The 21,077-nt window shown below is 39.6% G+C and overlaps 10 protein-coding genes across 10 annotated transcripts; 2 read left to right on the top strand and 8 right to left on the bottom strand. All coding sequences in view use genetic code 12, as the record gives it.

The window, feature by feature from the left end:
- Nucleotides 1-9: 9 nt before the first annotated feature.
- CANMA_003623 (translation machinery-associated protein 20) lies at nucleotides 10-597 on the bottom strand (the record flags this gene model as incomplete). Its single annotated transcript, XM_051815815.1, has 1 exon — nucleotides 10-597. The coding sequence occupies one exon, from the start codon at nucleotides 595-597 to the stop codon at nucleotides 10-12; it is 588 nt and encodes a 195-aa protein (XP_051670759.1).
- Nucleotides 598-1,646: 1,049 nt separating this feature from the next.
- On the bottom strand, nucleotides 1,647-4,811 carry MPH1 (3'-5' DNA helicase; the record flags this gene model as incomplete). Its single annotated transcript, XM_051815814.1, has 1 exon — nucleotides 1,647-4,811. The coding sequence occupies one exon, from the start codon at nucleotides 4,809-4,811 to the stop codon at nucleotides 1,647-1,649; it is 3,165 nt and encodes a 1,054-aa protein (XP_051670758.1).
- A 352-nt stretch (nucleotides 4,812-5,163) lies between these two features.
- CANMA_003621 (RNA-binding GTPase) lies at nucleotides 5,164-6,735 on the bottom strand (the record flags this gene model as incomplete). The annotated part of the gene is made up of 1 exon (XM_051815813.1): nucleotides 5,164-6,735. The coding sequence occupies one exon, from the start codon at nucleotides 6,733-6,735 to the stop codon at nucleotides 5,164-5,166; it is 1,572 nt and encodes a 523-aa protein (XP_051670757.1).
- A 295-nt stretch (nucleotides 6,736-7,030) lies between these two features.
- CANMA_003620 (uncharacterized protein) lies at nucleotides 7,031-7,687 on the bottom strand (the record flags this gene model as incomplete). The annotated part of the gene is made up of 1 exon (XM_051815812.1): nucleotides 7,031-7,687. One exon carries the CDS (start codon nucleotides 7,685-7,687, stop codon nucleotides 7,031-7,033), a length of 657 nt encoding a protein of 218 aa, XP_051670756.1.
- Nucleotides 7,688-7,877: 190 nt separating this feature from the next.
- CANMA_003619 (apyrase) lies at nucleotides 7,878-9,944 on the bottom strand (the record flags this gene model as incomplete). The annotated part of the gene is made up of 1 exon (XM_051815811.1): nucleotides 7,878-9,944. The coding sequence occupies one exon, from the start codon at nucleotides 9,942-9,944 to the stop codon at nucleotides 7,878-7,880; it is 2,067 nt and encodes a 688-aa protein (XP_051670755.1).
- A 215-nt stretch (nucleotides 9,945-10,159) lies between these two features.
- Nucleotides 10,160-11,503, top strand: CANMA_003618 (uncharacterized protein; the record flags this gene model as incomplete). The annotated part of the gene is made up of 1 exon (XM_051815810.1): nucleotides 10,160-11,503. The coding sequence occupies one exon, from the start codon at nucleotides 10,160-10,162 to the stop codon at nucleotides 11,501-11,503; it is 1,344 nt and encodes a 447-aa protein (XP_051670754.1).
- A 1,154-nt stretch (nucleotides 11,504-12,657) lies between these two features.
- Nucleotides 12,658-16,551, bottom strand: CANMA_003617 (transcription factor TFIIIC subunit; the record flags this gene model as incomplete). The annotated part of the gene is made up of 1 exon (XM_051815809.1): nucleotides 12,658-16,551. The coding sequence occupies one exon, from the start codon at nucleotides 16,549-16,551 to the stop codon at nucleotides 12,658-12,660; it is 3,894 nt and encodes a 1,297-aa protein (XP_051670753.1).
- A 218-nt stretch (nucleotides 16,552-16,769) lies between these two features.
- Nucleotides 16,770-17,528, top strand: CANMA_003616 (protein-lysine N-methyltransferase; the record flags this gene model as incomplete). The annotated part of the gene is made up of 1 exon (XM_051815808.1): nucleotides 16,770-17,528. The coding sequence occupies one exon, from the start codon at nucleotides 16,770-16,772 to the stop codon at nucleotides 17,526-17,528; it is 759 nt and encodes a 252-aa protein (XP_051670752.1).
- Nucleotides 17,529-17,638: 110 nt separating this feature from the next.
- Nucleotides 17,639-18,619, bottom strand: EFB1 (translation elongation factor 1 subunit beta; the record flags this gene model as incomplete). The annotated part of the gene is made up of 2 exons (XM_051815807.1): nucleotides 17,639-18,188; nucleotides 18,537-18,619. The coding sequence occupies 2 exons, from the start codon at nucleotides 18,617-18,619 to the stop codon at nucleotides 17,639-17,641; spliced, it is 633 nt and encodes a 210-aa protein (XP_051670751.1).
- A 290-nt stretch (nucleotides 18,620-18,909) lies between these two features.
- On the bottom strand, nucleotides 18,910-20,853 carry CANMA_003614 (Zn(II)2Cys6 transcription factor; the record flags this gene model as incomplete). The annotated part of the gene is made up of 3 exons (XM_051815805.1): nucleotides 18,910-19,374; nucleotides 19,429-20,740; nucleotides 20,804-20,853. 3 exons carry the CDS (start codon nucleotides 20,851-20,853, stop codon nucleotides 18,910-18,912), a joined length of 1,827 nt encoding a protein of 608 aa, XP_051670750.1.
- Nucleotides 20,854-21,077: the final 224 nt, after the last annotated feature.

Here is a 21,077-nt window from a genome sequence, read left to right as displayed (position 1 = left end):
ACTCCCCTCTTATTCTCTATGATTCCATAACCCATCACCCAAGTAGTGCAACAATTCAATACCGATTCCCTTATTCTTATTCTTGATATCATCCACACTCATGACCAACTTCCCAATAGCCAATGCATTCTCTTTACCTTCAGCATAAACAGTAACAATTGTATCTACGGGCAAATTGTCCTCAGGTAATTGACCACCTTTGGAAGTCAATCCAGGACACATGATATTAGCTCCACTCATTACGAATTTAATGGCACCACGATCGACTTGCACTCGAGGAAACAATTCGGGGTATTTATGTACGGTTCTCAATGTGGGTATGATATCGGTGAAATGCTGAATCAAAACAATTTCATTATTATTATCATCGTCTTCGTGATCATCCTGGTTGGTGGCATTACTGTTGTTGACAGAGTATAATTGGATCTTGTCTTCACATTTTATCAATATGACTTGTGATTTCTTAGGTATGATGTTATCAATTGCGTTGGATAAATCTGGATACGAGTTGACGAAATTTGTTTTCAAACCTCGTTGTACTGATGATTTGATATTTGAACGAGAATGGATATCATCTTTACTGAATTTCTTAAACATGGTTGAATGTGCAAGAATCGATTAGTTGGAAATAAAAGTGAAGCGTTATAACTTCGATGTTCTTTGTTGGTTTCAGTTGAAAAAAAAGAGGGTGAAAAAAAATTGATGGCCCGAAGTTCGCAATCCTGAAGCTGCCTAAATCAAAAGAGTGCCCACTTGTAACAAATACAAACAAGTTGAGATAGAGAGAGAAAACCAGAGAGAAGCAAAGATGTCAAGATTTATAATTACAATGCCACCATCCAGTCCATACATAAACAAACCTTGGTGTCATCGCACTCAAAAGAAATCTTAGATAAAACTCAATCTTGCCCATTACTCCCTTCCCCTTTTGGAAAAGAAAGTATCCAGCTCAAGATTTGATAGCTCGTTTTTGAATACGAATCAAACCGAGCGAGGAACAAGGCTTAGTTAATGGTAGAAGGAGCACTAGTATTAATGCCAACTAAACAACCTCAAACGATGAATTATCGAGAATAGTTTAGTTTGCTTGTCAAAAAACACAAGTTGACTGTGTTTTCCATCTTCTCCAGTAGATCAAAAGCATTACACTCGGAGTATGATGAAATATATTAATCCTTCACCACAACAAACTCAAAGCCTAAAACTTAAGTTCTGGAGAAGATGAATCAACAACAGTAAATCAATTGATCATCGCTATCATCGTCATCACAATCTCCAACTGGTTCTAATCTTCGAAATGGAAAAAATAAATCAAAAGATTCCATTCATCCATTTTCGATAAAGATTCATAATAAAAAAGGGTGAGGAGAATGGTTTTCCAAAAATTCTCTCATTTGTAAAATGTATAAAATACATAAATCAAACAAGAAGTTGTCAGGTTTATAAGTTTTCAACCAGCAAAAACATGATCTCGGACTGAATCCTCACTGAAACACGTAATGCCCCTGCATAAAGATGAAGAAGAAGAAGAAGAAGAAGAAGAAGAAGAAAAATTGGAAAAATTTGTTTTCGTTTAATGAAAAAAAGTTTTCATTTTCATTTGTTCCTGTATATTAAAAGTCACGTGTGGATGTAATGTATTTTACTCACTTGTTAATTATACCAGTATAATGAGCAATTACATCGTCTAAATCATCATCCAAAAGGTTATCATCATCATAATCGTCTTTACAAACAGCAGCCCTTCCAGTGGCAACTCCTTTATCTGTATCATGTGTTATCGCAGATTCACTTGGGGTTGATTCTCCCTGATTCACGTAGTGGTGAACTGGCTTGACTTTCAGTACAGCTGCGCTTATTGACTCTATTCTTCTTGGTTTCTTCACTCCTAATGACCTTTTCTTTTGTGTCGATGTGCTGGTTATACTTTCATATGAATCCAACTCATCATCACGAATTAATATGCGCTTTCTTGGTAAATGGTCGAGATTTAGAACATGCTGTTGTTTTTTAATTCCAAGCGTCCTTTGCGAGGTCTGTGAGTTTTGAGAGTTTTGTGAGTTTGATAAGCTTTGAACATTATGTGAATCATTTCTCAGTTCTTTAGCTGGGACATCGACTTGCTGAGCTGGTACTTCAAAATCCTCAACGTCATCATTATCACTGAATGAAAAGGAATCATTAAGGAGGTCAATTTCGTCAACTGTACTGGATTCTCCCGCCGGTGGTTTAAAATTATTATCTGTCGCTGAATTGAAACTGGTCGATGGAGTATGATGATGATCCAACTCTTCATCTTTGGCATTTGATACATCAGTGAAAATGACTACGTTGCTTTCTGTAGTATTTGGATGATCGTCATTGTCTAAGCTTCTCACCATTGTAATCTCTATATCATCATCCTCCAAATCCTCATCCGCATCTCCGTTCTCCAAAACCCTTTCCTTGCTGATTCCTACATTTTCATTTCTCAAGCTTCTCTCCGTTGTAATCTCTAGATCATCATCACTATCAGATTCAAGAAAATCTAACGCAGTTTTGATCCGCCGACGGGGAGGTGACTTAGTTTTCGCCTTATTGTTTACCTCCTTTAACATTTCAGAAACATTTTTAAACCCAGTATCAACATTATCAGGCATGAAAAACTTCTTTTGATGTTTTGGTTGTTTCTTCCCATGAGTATTTTTCTTCTTTGGTGTATTTCCCAACATGTATTGAGTGGCAATTTTAATAATTTCATCTTCATCATCTTCTTGTTCAATTTCTACATTCTCTTCAGGAATTTCAATAAAGGTCTCAACCACTTCTGGTGTATATTGATCGGGTATGATTCTATTTTGAGGACACAAAGTAATCAAGTCACCCTTCATTATATGACTTTGAATGTATTCATATCCTGCCATTGCTTTATCAAACTTTGACTCTTCATTGCTTGAAAATAATAAAAGAACCTTTCCATCCCTCTTACGACCGGTTCTACCCATTCGCTGAATATTCTTTATTGGTGACGAAGTCGAATCGTAGCAAACAATCAAATCAACTTCACCGATATCCAACCCTTCTTCTCCAATTGAAGTGGCCACTAGAATATTATACTCTCCATTCTTGAACTTTTTGATTATTTCCTTTTGTAATTTCTGATTCATACCGCTTATTTGAGCGTTTTCGGAGCTGGTACGCAGAGAGTCCCTCGCATGATCATCCTTTTTTGATTTCTTCTTGGTTCCCTTCTTGTTACCAAAATTCTCCACGTCAAATTTCTCCTTCTCCTTGGCCTGTCCTATGAAAATATGTGGTTTAAATTCGTCTCCTGCCTTCTCAATACTCTTGACAATTTCCAACGCAGATTCTCGAAATTCCGTGAAAATGATTACTCGAGAACTAGCATCATCATGTTTTTCTTGGAAAAAGTCTTCAAGCTCTTCCATAAGTGCTTCAATTTTCGGATGACTGTAGGCTTGACTGGATAATGTATGTTCTTGACTCTCTATTAGCTCCTTAATGGGTTCGCTATAATAAAAGTCAGCATTCAACTTATTCTTGGACTTTTTCTTATTCCACTTAGTGTCAAACTCATTATACTTGTTGATAAAATAACTATAAAACGAGTTCACTCCGTAGATATTCAATCGTCGATAACATTGTCCAACCGTACCAAGAAGCTGTAGGATAAAATAGTTGGCCCATTTGAGGCCTTCTGGAATTGAATGATTGGCAATAAGTCTTCGTGAAGCTTCCATGCACTTAAAAGCATTGATGTGTGCAGGATCAGTGACTTCAAGCAACCCTTTTTCATTAGCTGATTTCAAAACCGGGGCAATTGCTCTCGACAACAAACCAACACAGTTTTGAATCTCCAGTGATGTATTCAACGTTCGTCGACTGATTTTCTTTCTCTTCATGTACTTGATAATGTCAATGCTTTGCTCCGTTCTAACTTCAACCTTGGAGATTTTTAAGTTATCAATGACGTCTTGTACACCATCTACGTCGGCTGCTGGTGTTGCCGTCAATGCCAAAGTCCTAAAGGAATCATTAAAACGACGGAGAAAGTTGACCACGTTGTTGTAGGCATAGTTTCCCCTTGCTCTATGTGCTTCATCGATAACCAATAGTACTATTGACTTTGGGTTTACCACACCAGAGGCCAAGTCATTTTCAACCACTTGAGGTGTTGTGAAGAACACCTGACGCGAATTCCATATCTCTTCTCGATTCTTCTTGGTCTTCTCCAACAATATGGCAACCTTGGAGCTAGATATACCCGTTATCGAACAACAAGCTTTGATTTGTTGTGCCACCAATGGTTTAGTTGGGGCCATAAATATGATTTTGGAATTGGGGAACCATCGTAGGAAGTTTAGCATAACCGTGGATGCAATAAACGTCTTTCCCAACCCCGTGGGTAATGCAACCAATAAGTTATCATAGAATGCTTTTCTGACAATGTTATATTGATAGTCTCGAACTTCAAAATTGGTTGGGTAGATATAGGTGTGCAAGTTTCCAAAGTCCATTTCATGGTGAGTAGGGATATTTATTTTAGGTAATATGGGTAGTATATGCTGGATAGTTCTTTTGGGGGTTGGGGTGGTTGTCTTCGGAGCAACAGTAGTGTCCTGTTTGGAGTTCTTTGCTGGTGGGATCTTTGAAGCTGATTGTTGCAGTTGTTGCAGTCTCTGCAGTCGTGGCTTTTGTTTCTTTGCTTGCTTCTGGACTAATTGACCTCCGTTTATTGCGTCTTGTATTACTGGGTCGTTATCATCATCTGAAAACTCCCAGTCATCTTCAATATCATCAATTATTTGCATGTTTGGTGGTGATGGTGATGGTGGTGGTGCAATTGTAAAGTGATACGCGTAAAGGAAAATATGCGCGACACGAAAATAATTTCAAAACCCCGATGGCTATCTTCTTTCAAGACAACCATGCTGAAGCAGGAGCCCAGTAATCGAGTCCCCCCACACGATCCATACGCAGTATTGAATGAGAGTATTCACCGACTACAAAAACCCATGACAGAATTGCTACGAGGTCACAATGATCTAGTTGTTCAAAATTTAAGCATAATGTCCAATTTGGTAACAGTGCCCAAACTCGAACAGGATTTAAAAACAAGGATGAAGAAAGATTAAACGAATCTATGGTACACATATATATGTCCTACTCAAGACCAAAGTTGTCTCCTAATAGACCATCTAAATCAAATTCCTTTGCCCAAGCGGTAACAACTGTAGTCTGTTCTACTTTTGGTGGCTCCTTCTCCCCACGCAATGAGCTCTTTGGTCCATCCAAACTTACTTCAGTATCAGCAGCACTCCGTTTTGATGCTTTAGGTAGAGTCCAACCGATTATTCTACCATCTCTCCAATCATTGAGAACAGCCATTGCGGCTGACTCCAAGTTAGGTACACCGCCTTTACCCAATCTTCCCTTTGTTCTTGCAATATGTATCAAAAAGTGCTTAGCAAACTCTTCCAAGTCAGATGATGGTAATGGAGGCAAATCATAATACTGCTTCAATCCTTCAGCCATTTCAGTATTTTGAGAAAACTTTTTCAAAAGCAACTTAACAGCACCAGTTGGGTCGGTAATCTGCTTAGGTGGTATGGCCGACAATAATGCCAACTTGGCCATTTGTTGCTGCTTCGATTGTTTTTTAGTATTTATAATCTCATCTGGGAAAACAATACCAGGAGAATCTAAAATCTTTAACTTGTTGTCAATTTTAACCTCCCTCATTGAAGTTGTGACACCAGCTTGATTTCCAACTGGGCAAGCTTTAGAGCTGTTATTGTGCCTCTTTGTAAGGGCATTGATTATTGAAGATTTACCAACGTTAGGGTAACCAATGACTCCAACAATTATTGATCGTTTCAAGTTCGATTTGTTGGCATAGCTTTTCAATGACTTCATTAAAGAATCAGACGTTATAGTTCCTGTTAATTTCTTGTTGAAAGAGTTTGCGTTTGTTGCACCGGGGCTAGCCTTGATGGGTAATGTTGGGAATGACGAGTTCAAAAAGTTGAGCCATTGGTTTAAAGCATCTGTAGGAACCAAGTCGACTTTATTTAAAAGCAAAATAAGTCTTTTTCCTGGGTTTTGCAACACCGCTTGCTCTACCTTCCTTGATCTGGTGGATTCTGGATCTCTTGCATCAAGAACATATAAAACGACATCGGATGCTTCAACAACGGATTTGAATATCTTGTCGTAGGACTTACGTGACTTTTCTAAGCCTGTTGCTTCTTCATCCTCCTCATCATCTTCAGCTTCGCTCAATTCGTACTCCACATCCTCATCAGAGTCAATCATTTCATTGTCATCACTGTCATCTTCACCATTGTACTCTTTAGCAGCAGATTGAGCTGACTCAAGCAATGCAGCCAAACCGTTTGCTCCATCATCTTCTTCACCAAGCTCCTCATCCTCCATATCATTGTCATCAACTTCCTCTCCCCTAGCCAACGCTTCCTCTTTTTCCCTTTGCCTCTGCAATTTGAGCTCCTCTTTCCTCTCTTTCTCCACACGTCTACTTTCCTCTAATTCAGATATTATTTGGTCTTTGTATGGAAAACTGGCTGGAATTCCTGGATCTTTTGTACGTCTTGATTTCCAGGTAACGTCTTTCTTGGCTATTTTCTTGTCTTTTCTTCTCTTTGCTGCTGCTTTCTTCTTGATACCTTCTCTCATACGAGTGGTGACTCTTTTGGAAGTCGGCTTCTTGACTCTCATACTTGTGGGTGCTGTTTGTTGCAATAGAAGTGGTAACTTAACTAAATCAATTTATTGTAGATGAGATGCCCTTAAAATGTTTCGCATAGAAAAAGAAGAAAGAAGAAAAAAAAACATCAAAGCATCTCCCTACACAAATCACAGTTACACAAAGACAAATTGATCAAGAGAGGATGTTTTGTATTTTGCAATCAATAGGTACACATAAAAATCAAGATATTTAAAGAGTAGGCAGTTAACATGGTACCAATTAAGAGACAAAACATACGACAAACAAATATCACCAAACGACCCTTCAGTTTTTTTTCGATTCACTTTCGCTGTCGCTATCCTCGCTTTTACCTTCATCTGTGGGTATCTTGACTCCTATGTCAAAATTATGTTTCTGGTTTTTGATTTTGGACGGCTTCAGGTATCCTACATGCTCACCAAGGTCTTTCTGTGCCTTTTCTATAACCTTCTCTTTTGTCTGCAAGTCATTTAGGCCCACCGCCTGTTGGGTTATCTCTTTCTTCTCATCAAAGTATCTCACTTTCCCCTGTGGTTTTTCAGTCTTGGACGGTCCTTTCAAAACAGAGTTTACAACACCCTTTGGTCTTTGCACTTCAAGTTGAATATTCTGCAAAGGGGTGTTTTCCAGCACCACTAAACCAGATGTAGTATCTTCAGCCTGCACTTGATTATTTTGCGACAATCCTTTGCTCTCTTGATACCGAGAATTTAACCTCAACTCTTGAAGGTCTTTAGATAACAACCTGTTTAGTAACTTCTGCTTGACTGTTGTTTTGAAATTGTTCTTGACGGTAGGGACCTTCCACAAGACATAGTCTGTACCTTTTTTGATATCCTCTGGTGTGAATACGATTTCCACCGAGTCCTTGAATGGTACTATTGCGGAATGAGCAGCTCCAGTTAGAAAGCACGCTAAGCAGAAGACAGTGATGGACTGCATTCTTTGAAAATTAGCAAAACCTATCAGATCTGGTTAATTCAACAGAAGAAACAGTCTTGTCTAGCACATATTCTCTAAAACAGAATTTAAATTAGCCCGAAAAACATATCGTAAAACAACGGAAAAAAATAAAGCAAGTCCTACACCATTATTCAATCTATCACAATGTGAGTGTTGTATTTTATTCTAACTAGTCTATGGATGGCTTTGATCTGTGTGATGATAAATTACTCAAGCTCCTCGATAGCGACTCTCTACTATTTCTCTCTGAAGCTTGATAGAACGAGCTCTTCTTAGGAACAACAAACGGTCTGTTCAAAAAGTCATTAATTTTGGAATTGTAGTTACTGGTGTTTGTAACTGGGCTAGACGAGTTGAAACGTGGAATTGGCGATTGGTCAAAGTCAGTATCCAACCCGATTGCCAGTCTAGTACGCAACACCGATGCACCTAAAGTAGTGTCCGCTGCTTGCAACGAGGGTGACGAACTGCTGTTAGGGCCCATCCCAGCTCCTTCTTCTAAATTAATGTCCTGATCTATACGATCGTACAGCGAAATTGTCCCAAGCAACTTCTCAAACCCTGGAACCTTAGAACCCACGTAGGCAATTCTTTGTCTAACCACAGCGGGGACTCGTAATCTCCTAAGCTTTCCTTTCCAGCTTCCCAGTTGACCAAAGCCAAAGGTATATAATAAATAGCCGAAAAAGCAAAAGACTATAAGTGAATAGAATGCCAAACCCAATGGCGAATCTCTTTCGTCATCACTATCATAATCTAAAAGGTGTACCTCACCTACCGCTCCACCTGGGATAAAGTGTTTTTCGGAGATCTCGCTAGGGTATATTCCGATCTCTAACTTTTCTTTAGACTTTGCAGGATCAATTTGAGATGACGCAAATAATAACATTTTCCCTAATGTCCAGGATAATTCTTCTCCACCGACTGAGTCAGCTGTTTTGAACGGCACATGTTTATCTGTGACATCATCTGGCTGTTTGTCCTTTTCCTTGTCGGAATCCAACTCAAATCCAATTCTGGGAAGCCCAAATCCTTCGTGGAGAACATTCATCACCCAGCTCGCTTTAAAGCATGCATCTTTCAAAAACTTATTGGGATCAAGTTTTGAGTAGTCACCCTTTTCCCAATTCAGCAAGATAGTACTCCAATGGCTCTCACAGTACTCTTTCACTTTAACATTGAAAGCTTTGTAATCGTATTCACCTCCACTATGAAAAATGTCATTGGCGGTGTACCAGTACTCAGATATCCCAACAAACTTGTCCTTCTCAAAATCCATTTTGGGCCCATGAATTCCATTAAACAAGCAAGGTTCATCCACACACGGTATGGACTTCATCAATAACGGATAAATAGATTTGATACACATTTCGTAATTACCTGCTCCAATTATCTCGTAAGATTTTCCTTCTAGATTGTAAGATGTATGGGCAGTTCGTGGTAGACAAGGGTCACTGATGCTATTGCCTGCGTTGTCATTGACCAAGGACAAATTAATCAACAGCTCAATAAATCTCCGTCGTGCTTCATTAGCACCAAATCCAAGCCATGTCTCAACAAAGACATTCCATTTTTGCGTTTCACCATTTATATTTCGTAGCGTCACTTTTGAAAGATCATTGTTGTGCTTTTCAATTTGGCCCTTCGAAGACGGAACAAAAGCAATTTGTGTCGACGCGCCTCCCATATCCATAAATCCGATCGATTCATGATTGTCTGATTTGGCATCGTAGTTGTTAAACTGACCCATCAAATAGTTCAAGCCCAACCAGCCATATATACCTTCCGTCGAACCATCGATTGTCTGCACAAAATTCTCACAATTGGGCAAATAAAAATTTGTATATTTCCTGATAGATGAACATGTTTCGGCTAAGATACTCTTCCTAGTCTTTTTCGGTATTAACCTCATCCCGGCTGTGCTTAAGACAAACACGGGCGTTTGAGAATGGTTTTCAGTAGGTATAATGCCCTCAGCAAATTTCATCAACTCCGAATAATGATTGGGCCATATCTGCTTAATTTGGTCCTTTGACCTGAACGTGGAAATACCTGGTGTTATCTTCTTTGTCCAGTCTTTATGTAGTGAAATCTTGGGTGGAGACAGAAGTATCTCTGGATCAGTGGACTTTGACTGCGACTTGGGATTCGTCCACTTGTAAATCTGTATCCTAGACCCTGAAGATCCCGAATCAATAACTATACCATAGTTTTCGTCGTCAACGATTTGCAGCATAACGGTAGCAATCACAGTATTCCTTGTATGTGGGTCCAAGTGGTAACCTTGTTGGTGCGATCAATATGGGTGATGGGTGTTTTTGAGGCGCCTCGGGAAAAAAAAAACGCAAAAGCTGGCCGGCTCTATAAATAGACCACACGCCAAAAATCAAACACGCTCTACACTTATACCAGAGGCAGTCCGCGCCCTACCCACAGATAGATTCCAGAAGTATGATTGTTCTCCCAAATACACCTCCCATGCCAGTTCAATTAAACGACCCAAGCCTGGCATTACCCCAAAATGTTTTAACGTTGCGATCCTCCCTACAAGTGCCAAGTTTGTCCAATTATAATGAATCAATTCGGTATGTGATAAACCTTGAGCAGTATCTTGATGCAGTCATTGAGCTAGCTGAATCGGTAGATGCTTCAAATGCATTTATAAGCACCAATATTCCCTGGTCAAGCGTGTCAAAGGGTGAAATCAAGATGAAGCTCTTCAAGGTGAAATCAAACAAGCCCGTTGTCAACAAATGGACCTTATCTAATGAGCTCTCCATGACATTGATATCGATAGCTTTAATATATAACAGAGTAGCATCTGATTTAGCAAATGAGACAATAAATTTGGACCTAGAGCCCCCTGCAAAGCCAGAGGATTATAACGAAAACTGGAAACAAGTCATGAGTTTATATAAAAAGTCAATCTCAATGATGTTATTTGCTGAACAGATAGGGGGAGATAAACCACAACTAAACGAAGGTGTGTTACATGTCAATGCAACCATTTTTTCATCCATTATGAAGGTTACGGATTTATCAATACAAATGTCGATACTATCCAAATTTTTATGGATCAGCCGATATACGTTTGACCAAGAGGAAATTGTCAGTGCAGGCAACAGTATGACCTTGGCCAAGGTTGCGATTTATTGTATGAATGAGCTAGATGTTATTCAACGCCTACTCGATGATCTCAATCTTTCTGTGGAAAAGAGCGTGAAAACAGGCCCTGGAGTAATAAATTTAGATTATTCTGAATGGGACACGTACTTGCAGATTATCACAAAGTATGTTAGTGCTTATGCTGGATTCTACCTAGCTGTACAGAGTTACCGAGATAATAAGTTTGGCAATGCACTTGGATTGATCCAGTTTAGTTTGTTGTCGCTTCAGAGCAAAAAGGATCTACCCACGTCATCATTTATAAGTAGAAAAGTCACATTGAAACAATTTAGAGATAAATTATCGCAACGAAAACAAGAAAACATACTCCTGAACCTAAATTCAGTTTCCACCTTGGACATAAACAAGTCGGCATTTAGTGGGAAATCGGGGATAATTTTAAACGATTTGTCGTATCTATTCGATCAGTTGATAAAGTTGAATCTCAAAATATCTCTGGAAAACAACACCTTGTACTTTCAGGAACTAGTACATTGGTCGGCGGTAAACAGTGACTCTAAATGGCCAATTGGGTGCAAGATACCCGTGTCCCAAGTTGGTGCTTATTCACCAAGACAAACGCAAGAAAAGCAAGACCTGAATTACACTGGACGGGGGGAGTACTATTAAAGTGACAGAAATATTGCATGGTTATTTTATTCAAACAATTCTCTTTACACCATATTGTGTAGTAGATAAATCACACCATAAATAATATAATAAGCACTACTAAACTGAATTAATATCAAATCTGGAACAGATGAACTAAATATAAAACATGGAATTCTTGAGAAGCTCCTTCTTTCACAGCTGAGTCAACATAATACCTTCCATGCTTACACAAGAAATCGATGTAATACACTGCAGGTACACTCTTGACACTCTTGGTAGCTCTACTGAAAGTGTGACAGAGATTATAAGTAATCTTTTGTATGTCGTCTGAGGTGTACTCATTTTCGTCATGCAAAACATAACAATGTACAGGAATATCAGTACAGTGCAAAGCTTGTTGAAATTATCCAAATCTTCAAAAGGAAGTGAGCGTGCTTCTGTCAAGTCATCCTTTTTTCTTTCCAAACGCTGATTCTTCAAAATACACACACCAAATGTGTAAATGTTCTTACTCTTGTGTGATTCAACAAGCTGTGCTCTTTCAAGGATCCAGTTGCCCTTGGCTTTTTTACCTTTTCCTTTAAGTGTTTCCTTTTTGAAGACGATTTTTTTGTTCTTGTACTCGATTACAGGTGCCGACAAAACTCTCGATGGTACTTTTGCAAATTGCGAACCAACTTAACCAAAGTTTGGTTCGCCAAAGGTTGATGTTTTCTGCTACGTGGTGAGTTTAGCTTTATTCATTGGTCACATAGCGGTTAATCTAATTATAGTTCCTGTATCCCAAATATCTCCTTTGAACTGTTGATGAGGCACAATCAAGACAACTTCTATAGGAAAATACGCAAAAAGAGACAATCTCAAGCAATGGCAAAGTTGGATACTTCAACTGAATGCCCCTTCTGTCCTTGAAGTAGCTTGAAATGGAGGTCAATTTTCCTTCCAACTCCTCAAATTTGAGAGCATTTGCGTTCTCTTTGAAATTTAAGCCTTGAATTGCCTTTCCGGAAATTTTCTTGAAATAGCTCCTGTAAATCGAGCTGTTCCCAAATAATGTTTGACCAAGTCAATGACAGATTGGTTGACAGTCCGGTTTGTGATTGCCTTGTAGAAGATTGTGAACCGCAGTATTGATATTGTATTAGTTTGCGGCTAGTAAGCAAACCTATACATTAATCGTAACCGAATAGGGACAGCCAATTGGGAGTAGAGAGAATTCCAGAATATTCACCCACTTCAATGCATCTGGAATCAGCAAGCCACTTTGTAACAACTTCAAATTCGTCAACACTCAACAAATTATGCACCTTATCATACAACCAAGTAGCTGGAATACCAGGTCTATAATGGATAATGTACAACAAGGAAACAATTATATGAGTCCACAATTTGCCATCAATTTGACCATCAATATCGACCCAAACGTAAGAACAGGGCTTGCCCACTGGCACTCGCACCTTTGAGACACTTTGATTTATGGGGTCATTGGTGGCGCCTTTAAACACAATCAAGTCGCAATTCAAGGCATCCTTATCCATAGATCTAGATTCGTACCCTTCAAAGGTGTAATCGCTGTCGATATGACTCAACGAAACTCCGTTTGTAGATACCAAGTTCAATATCTCGGCAACACTACCATCTTCAATACCCTGAGACAAAAGTAAACCTCGTTGCGATTCCATCACCTCAATTATATTTTCCCTAAACAAATCGGCATGTTTGAAAAAAGTAACCCCAAGTTTAGATGTAAGACCAGAATATACCTTTTCGGTCAATTTATATTGATTTGTATCATCATCAACACGAACAATTTCCTTCTCGTTTTCCAAATCTTTGAAAGCTGCTTCGACATCTGCGGGGTCAAATTGTGATAAAACTTCTTTGACTTGTTTAGCTTGTTTCCTATTGGGGTGCCTGTACACCGCTTTTATTGTAGTTTTGATCGGTTCTAATGGATCCAATGTCAACTGCTGTGGTATAGAGTAGAAAAAGGGCGCATTTGCAAGAGCTTCCTCCTTTTGCTTCATTGAGTCTGAATCAATTTGGTCAAATAAATCGCTTTGAATTTCAACCGTGTGCTTTTTGCTATAATTAGCCATATTCTCTTCCAAAGTAGAATATAGTGGGAACTTGTCAAGGATCTCAATTTTGGACGTATCAAAAGTGGCCCATAAATCAAGGTAAAACGGAAGGTCAATTGTCTCTAAATCTTGAACTGTAATATAAAGTTCCTCGATACCTTTCATTACGATTCGCTCAAACTCTTCCACCCCTTTGTTGACGGCATCAAGCCCACCAACTTGTTTTCTAACATGTACCCACGTTCTTTTCAACGACTTTGCATCACAGTCTTTGAAAAAAGACGCAACCAAGTCATAATTGATGAATGACTTGTTGAAAGCCTTACATATACTGATAGCTCTGAAAAGTGCGGTCGTATCGCTGATGTCGAATTCAGTTTTGATTTTGTGCTGCTTGCGCTTGTGTTCGGCTTTGACTTTTCTCTTGCCTTTAGTACGACTACTCTTTTTGGCTTCACCTCTCTTTGCAACACCTGTCAGACCTAATTCAAATGTACCCAATTGGCCCTCAAATGTCCCTGCAAAATCTTTAGGCGAGTTTTGATCAATACTAAAGTCCAAAACACTGTCAAACTCCAGCTTGACTTTAACCCGGGCTCGTTCACGGCTCCTTTGTGAAGTATCCTTGCTCTTCAAGGAGCTTAGCCTTGTAGTCCTTCTCTTTAAAGCTTCCCTGGTATTTATGAGTGTATATTCTGTCTCCACGAGCCTGCGGGGCATCTGCTCGCCTCTCTCTGCGGTATTCTTTATCGGCTCTTTGCTCTTGGACTTGATTTGTTCAATGAATTCATCAGTTGGGCGATGCTTGGGGTCATTCAAAATAATCAATCTTCGATTGATCTCCCTTCCACTTTGGTGCACTGGTACCACTTGCACCTCTATTATACCACTATGTACAAGTTTGTTTATATCACGAGCAATTGTTTTAATATCGGTTGGCTTCTCCACTTGTATTCTCTGATCAAGCATCCTACCGAGTTTTGCACTAGTAAAGGTTGCTCCTCCCAATTCGGTAATCAATTGAACAAATTGCTCGCGTCGAAGTGCCCCCTTTACGTCGGCGTCATCTATCTTTGATTTCTCTTCTTCCTTCCTGAGTCTAGTGTTTCTCTGTTTCTGCTTAATTTGAGGGGTAAATACGCGGTTGGAGAGATCGGTGGTGGGAGCTTGGCTTTCATTGTGTCTTAATACCAAATCAGAGGAGTCTATTGCGGTCGGTTTGGTATCCTGTTCTGTGCCGGGTTCAATTTTAACCACAGAGGACTCCTTCCTATCCAGTTTGGAGTTAGTTTCCTCTTCCGGTTTGTAATCATCTTCATCATCATCGACATCCATAGCATCGTCATTTTGATCACACAATTCTATCGAAGCACCTCTCTCCAGCTTACTTGTTTCCCTTTGACGTAATCTTCGCTTCTTGTGGCAGGTTTCATTCGAGTTAGCAGCAGCTTTATCATTCCGCCTCTTAGACCGTTCACCATCTTTCTTAACCACAGTTGTATTCTCCGTTAGCCCCAGGTTCTTTGATTCATGCTCCTTCAGTGAATCCCCCGCCGGCTTGATGAAATCTGGAATAGCAAGCAATGGTCCAGCTGGTGTCTTTTCCATCTTTACATAAAATTGTTTTTCCAAGTCAACAAGCGATTTGTTAAGCGTTTTTCGTCCTGGCCGTTTCTTCTTGTGTGCCTTTGTTAACTTGGCTTTGAAATTGTCTATTGTGTAGTATCTGTAATATTTTAGTCTTCCATCAGACTCACTTTGTTTTACAATCGCCGTATTAGCGTGCTCAGGGATGTAATTTAAAAGTGGCTCTAGTCCTCCGTCTTTGAATAGATAGTCGGTGTTGTTTTCTAGAAGTCTTGTAATTTGTCGATGCTTTACATCCCCCAGAATAGATGTTACAATCTGCTTAGCAATGATGCCTTCACTTCCAGAACTTTTAATTGTTTGATATACCTGCGCAGTAAGTGGGTAAATGTCATTGAATGTTGCTATAACGTACTCGTTGCCTTCATCGTCATCATTAAATTTGCTGTTGGGCTCTGCCTCCATCTTCAACCCTAAATCCCAGCCGTCATACCCGCCTTCCGTGCTCAGACTTGGCAAGTCTTTAAGAAACCTCAATGCGTATAATTTCCTCGCTGGATGAGCCTGGTCTTGGACATCAATTCTTTCAATATACCCGTTATCACATAGATTTTCAATCACTGATCCAAATAGCCTTGCAGCTTGCGAATTTCGATTCATTTTGAGCTCCACTTTCAAATCCCTAAATGTTCGTATATTATTATGGGCTTCCTTCAATGCATTCATGATAAACTTTCGCATCTTCACCGGCGTATGGTCAAGTCCGTTATCATCATCATCGCCTTTGCGAGCCTTTGAGGCATTGCTAAACTTGTAATGCGCAGCCCAAGTACTATGTATCCTCTTCTCTTCGTAAAATCTGTGTTCCTTTACTATTAATCCTGCTTCTTCCAACTTATTCAACCGTCCAGTCATCGAGCGCTTGTCTTGTCCCGTAGCCAGCGGTAAATCACTGGCCCAAGTACCTTTTTCCCCATGTCTAGCAATCTCTTGCAACAACTGATAGGGAAACGCACCAAGTGTAAGAATAAACTTCTTATTATTCGAAATACCTGTTAGATAATAACACTGAGTCTCTTCCGTCGGGAGGACTCTCAATTCCTGTGGATTGTCTTGTTTGGCAAGGAATGATTGATAGTTTGACTCAATGGTAATTGGATCTTTATCGTACGTGACATAGAACTTGACATCTTCGTGGTTTTGCTCATCTCTGCACTCAAAAAATAACCACTTCCAGATTATATCCTTTTGGAAATTGTTTAGCTCGTGTTCTTGCTTGAATTCCCGTTGAATCACGGCCCATAGTTCCGATAATAGTAAACCTCGAAACCCTGAAAATGCTAACTTCTCTGCTGTAAACGCAACCACTTCATAAGGGATAAACGGAAACAGCATCATGGATAAAGCTTTGTCAAGAATTGCTAATGGCCAAATTGTAGGTGATGAAAACTGTGTCTGATTATATTCCTCTCTGTTTATAGTTTTCGATTACGTAATCACTGTCATTTACTTTTAAGGTTTTTTATTTTTTTTTTGTCTGTTTATTTTTTGTTGGTTTGCATTCGGTTGCATTCATAGAAGCTTTTTTTGCAACTATATACATTGTTGAACAGACTATGACTGAGTTTGATGACGAGCCACTTTCTTTATCTGCACATGCCTTAGCCGCATTGCAAGAGTTTGCAGCAGAGGAGAAACAGCGAGTTGAAAAATTTGAGTCTTTGTACAAAGCATCGGAGGACAAATTCGATGAGCAACAGCAAGCAAACTTGGATGACATAAAAATCGATGATTTCAAAGAAGACTGGCAATTGTCGCAGTTTTGGTACACCGATGAAACTGCTCGGATATTGGGGAAGGCTTTGTTGGAGGGAGCCGATGAGAATACTGTGATTGTTGTTGCTTCTGCTCCGTCAGTGTATGCAGCCATTAAACAATTCCCTCAGGATGAGATACCCACCAAGCATATTTACCTATTAGAATATGACCCAAGGTTCAAAGTTTTGGCCGGTAGTGAACATTTTAGCACATATGACTATCACAAGCCCGATGATATCCCTAAACATTTGAGAAATAAATGCCATCGTCTCCTTATAGACCCACCATTTTTGGAGGAAGAATGCCAGACAAAAAGCGCTCAGGCAGCAAAGAACTTGTTAGTGAAGGAAGACGAACGATTGGAAAGAACAAAGTCGGGAGATAAAAAGTACAAATTGATCTCTTCAACTGGTGAAAGAGTGTATGAAGTCGTTACCAAGAACTTTGCTGATACTCGGGTGACCAACTTTTATCCAGAACACAAGAATGGGTTGAGCAACGAATTCAGGTGCTATGCCAACTTTGAAAGCTCGTACTGGAAATTCGCCGACAATTAGAACTATATAGATAGAATTTAGATTAACATAAATAAAAAATTTTAAACGTTTTCAATCATTAGCAATTATTACCACGACTAGTACTCCTTAATACATTCTATACGAAATACTTACAATTTTTGCATAGCAGCAACATCGGTAGATTGAACGTGGTCTTCATCTTCTTCAACACTGGCTTGCAAGTCGTCCAATGAAACCAAAGCATCTTCAATAACCAAGTTGATTTGCAACTTCTTGATACCGAAACCGACTGGAATCCATTGGTGAGCACCCCAAGTCAAACCTTCCATTTGGATCTTCTTCAAGTTGGCCAACAATTCGTCCAAGTCGGTTTCATCATCCCATGGCTTAACATCCAAGGTGACAATAGATTTAGCAGCTGGTTTTGGACCTTTAGCAGCCTTCTTGGCAGCGTATTCAGCCAATCTTTGTTGCTTCAATTTTTCAGCTTCTTCATCGACTTCTTCATCGTCAGATCCAAACAAGTCAACGTCATCGTCATCTTCGGCAGCAGCAGCAGAAGCAGCTGGGGCCTTACCAGCTGGCAATGAGTCAAACTCTTCAGTGAATGAAGCAATGTGGTTGAACCATCTGGCAAAGTGTGGGTATTCTTGTTGGAAAGCCTTGTAGACAGAGACATCAGCTTGGGTGGCTTCAGCACTAAAACAAAGTGGTTAGTATATATGTAATGAGTTTTTATTCTCTCCCTCTCACCCGCAACCTTTATTCAATGGCAAAAATTTTGCCCTTGTTGAACTTTGTAAAGTAACTGTCAGATAAAAGATTTAAATCTTCTTTGTCACTCATGCGGTGGGTCTTGAGGCCACCTCATAAACACGGACCAAAGATTATGATCATCATAGTAATTAGAAACAAGCTTCAAATGTTGGCTGTAAAGTCCAATTGATTGATTGGATAACCTAATTGAAGGCACGGTGGGTGTAAGCCGCCAAAAGGCATAAAGGGGGGAGAATAAATAATTATTCTCAATGAGAAATTGGTACATACCCGTCGTCAAAGTATGACTTGTCCTTTAAGAAATCATTCAATGATTTGATGGTTTCAAGAGTTTTGAAATCAGTGTATGACATGATGTAATGATATGTAGTAATGTTATGGAAGTGAATTGACTCTAAAGTAGAAAAGGAATTATACTAGTGGTGAAGAATTTTTTTTTTTTTTTGCCTGTGTAAATTTGATGTGATGGAAGAGAAAAGCCAACCAAACAAAAAAAAATTTTCTTCTCTGAAAAAAAGTCTTCACGTTTGCTGAAACCACGGGTGCTACCACGTTGAGCTTAGGTTTATATACAGTACTTTTTCTTTTTCTTTTTCTTTGTGTCTTTCTCGCATAATATTAAAGATTTCTATAAACATTATAACTACACTGGTAAATAATCAACATTCTTCCCTAACCACTCAGTTAAATACTGCTCCTGTGTAATGTTCCTTTCCCACACTTGTTGGACAATTTCTTTCAACGACGCAGTTGTTCCCATTTTTGTATTCTCATAAAGATTTTCCATAAACCGAATCACATTAGATCTTTCCCAATCACTCTTGCATTCACATCCGATAGCATAAACAGGCCACACCATTTGTGTGACCAACGACGACTTGGGGTCCATATTGTCATAAGTATGAATGAATTCGCTGGCTAATTTTTGGTTCGTTGCGAGGTAGTCCTCGGGTTCAACTACTCGATTCAAAGTAATCCAAACGGCTAATGACCAGCACAATGCACAATTTAGTCGGTTGGGGTAGGATTCATTGCTATCCTCCTCGTGGGTTAAAACGTAGTCACGGTAACTTACTAGCGAATATCGTATTCGCAGATATGCGACATCCTTATCCTCGGATGTTAGAGAACCATTGTATTTTTTATGTCTCAAGTGACATACTTCAGCCATTGCGACAAAGATTTCACCAGGACATCCCATCATCTTCGAGGTGGAAATATCGTCGTTAGATCTACCATACCATTGCGGTGAACAAAATGGCTCACGGCAGTCTGGAGTGACAATCGCACCCACTGTATCGTACCAGCTAAGTACAACTGCCAAAGACCTCTTTTTGTGACTCGTCTTTAACACTTGGTTGTAGAATATAGAATCTTTGCATATGACAGCGAATATTCTAAAAAACTCTCGAACAATGGAGCTCTTGCCCTTTTCGAGAACAGCAAATAGCACGTGCACATTCATTAGAACTAATATGACAAAATAGCTGATATACTTCTTGTTTGTGTCAATCGCAGCGTCATTGGCATCATGGTGATTGTTCATCTTGTTTGAATTCTCACGAATGTAATGTATTAAATGGTCCATGGTGTTGTTGATGTGAGCAAGACCCTTTTGGTATAGCTCACTCCCACCAGCTCGACTCTCGTACATGTGGATACAAGCCAATGATATGAAACAGCTCCTGGCTATATCAAAATCACAATATTGCAATGCTAAATCGGGCCAAGGCGACTTCGGATGCCCATCCAACAATGGCAACAACTTTTTAAAAAAATGTTTCAACATCATGTTTTCTTCTTGATGGCTCATGGCAAATAAGGATGGCGTATCAGGCGGCGCCGTTGGTATGGTGCCAGAGGAACTTTTGGAGTCAAAATTATCAAGTAATAGTCTGTGATTAGCATCGAAAATCTGAGACTTGTCCATGAAATCAATAATTTGAAGATCGAAATTGGCAAAATCGTAAAAAGAAGGTGAGATTTGACTGTCGGGTGAGACGTCGCTTTCCCTCAATGGGTCATACATTGTTGACGACAAAAGTGATTGAAGATCTTCAAATAGGGTGCTGCTGAATTGGTTCAAGTTTGTACTTGATGAAGCAGTTCCAAGTACAGGTGTCGGCAGGCTGTCCGCTTGTGTGGGCTGTAGAGGTTTATTTGGGACCCGCAAAGGATAATGCAGATCGTTTGGAGGTTGATTCTGGTTTTGGGCCAGCGTCGAATAATGTGGGTCATTAGTAGGTTGCATCAATGGTCCCTCACCCACTTGTTTGACCATAGTTTCTTTCGACCACCGTTCCTTTACCTCCGCCTCGGCAACCGCTGGAGACGTCTTATGCAGCGCCTTTTTCTTCTTCCCACCACCCTGCTGGAAAAAGTCAAATGAAAGTCGTAACTCATACCCTTCGCATTTTCGTCCGGTATTTTTGCAGTTGTTACAGAACGGCTTCGCCTCATCGCATTTCCTGTGCCTTTTCAAAATCTGGGGTTAGTACGCGAATATTGCACAACACTGGTTAGGTTGGTTGACATACCGTTTCTTGCAGGTCCAACAGCCTGTCCGCACTCTGGTTATTTTCCCCATTATTTTGTGATGACTTCTGGGCTGATGTTGAAAGCAGGAATGAGTTCTACTTTTGCTGATTCTATTATTAAATAAATCCGCTTACTCTTATTATAAAACAATAACGGCGGATAAAAAGAAAAAAAAAATATGAGACATTTAGATAATTGATCATTGCGACACGATGATTAATACTGCGACACGACAAATAATTGTTGTTTTTTTTCCATCAAGAGAGGGGGATT

This window comes from Candida margitis, assembly GCF_024628925.1.
Source record: "Candida margitis strain CBS 14175 chromosome Unknown scaffold34, whole genome shotgun sequence".
Taxonomy (NCBI): domain Eukaryota; kingdom Fungi; phylum Ascomycota; class Pichiomycetes; order Serinales; family Debaryomycetaceae; genus Lodderomyces; species Lodderomyces margitis.
Note: the sequence above shows the minus strand (reverse complement) of the source record. Positions and strands in the feature narration are given on the sequence as shown.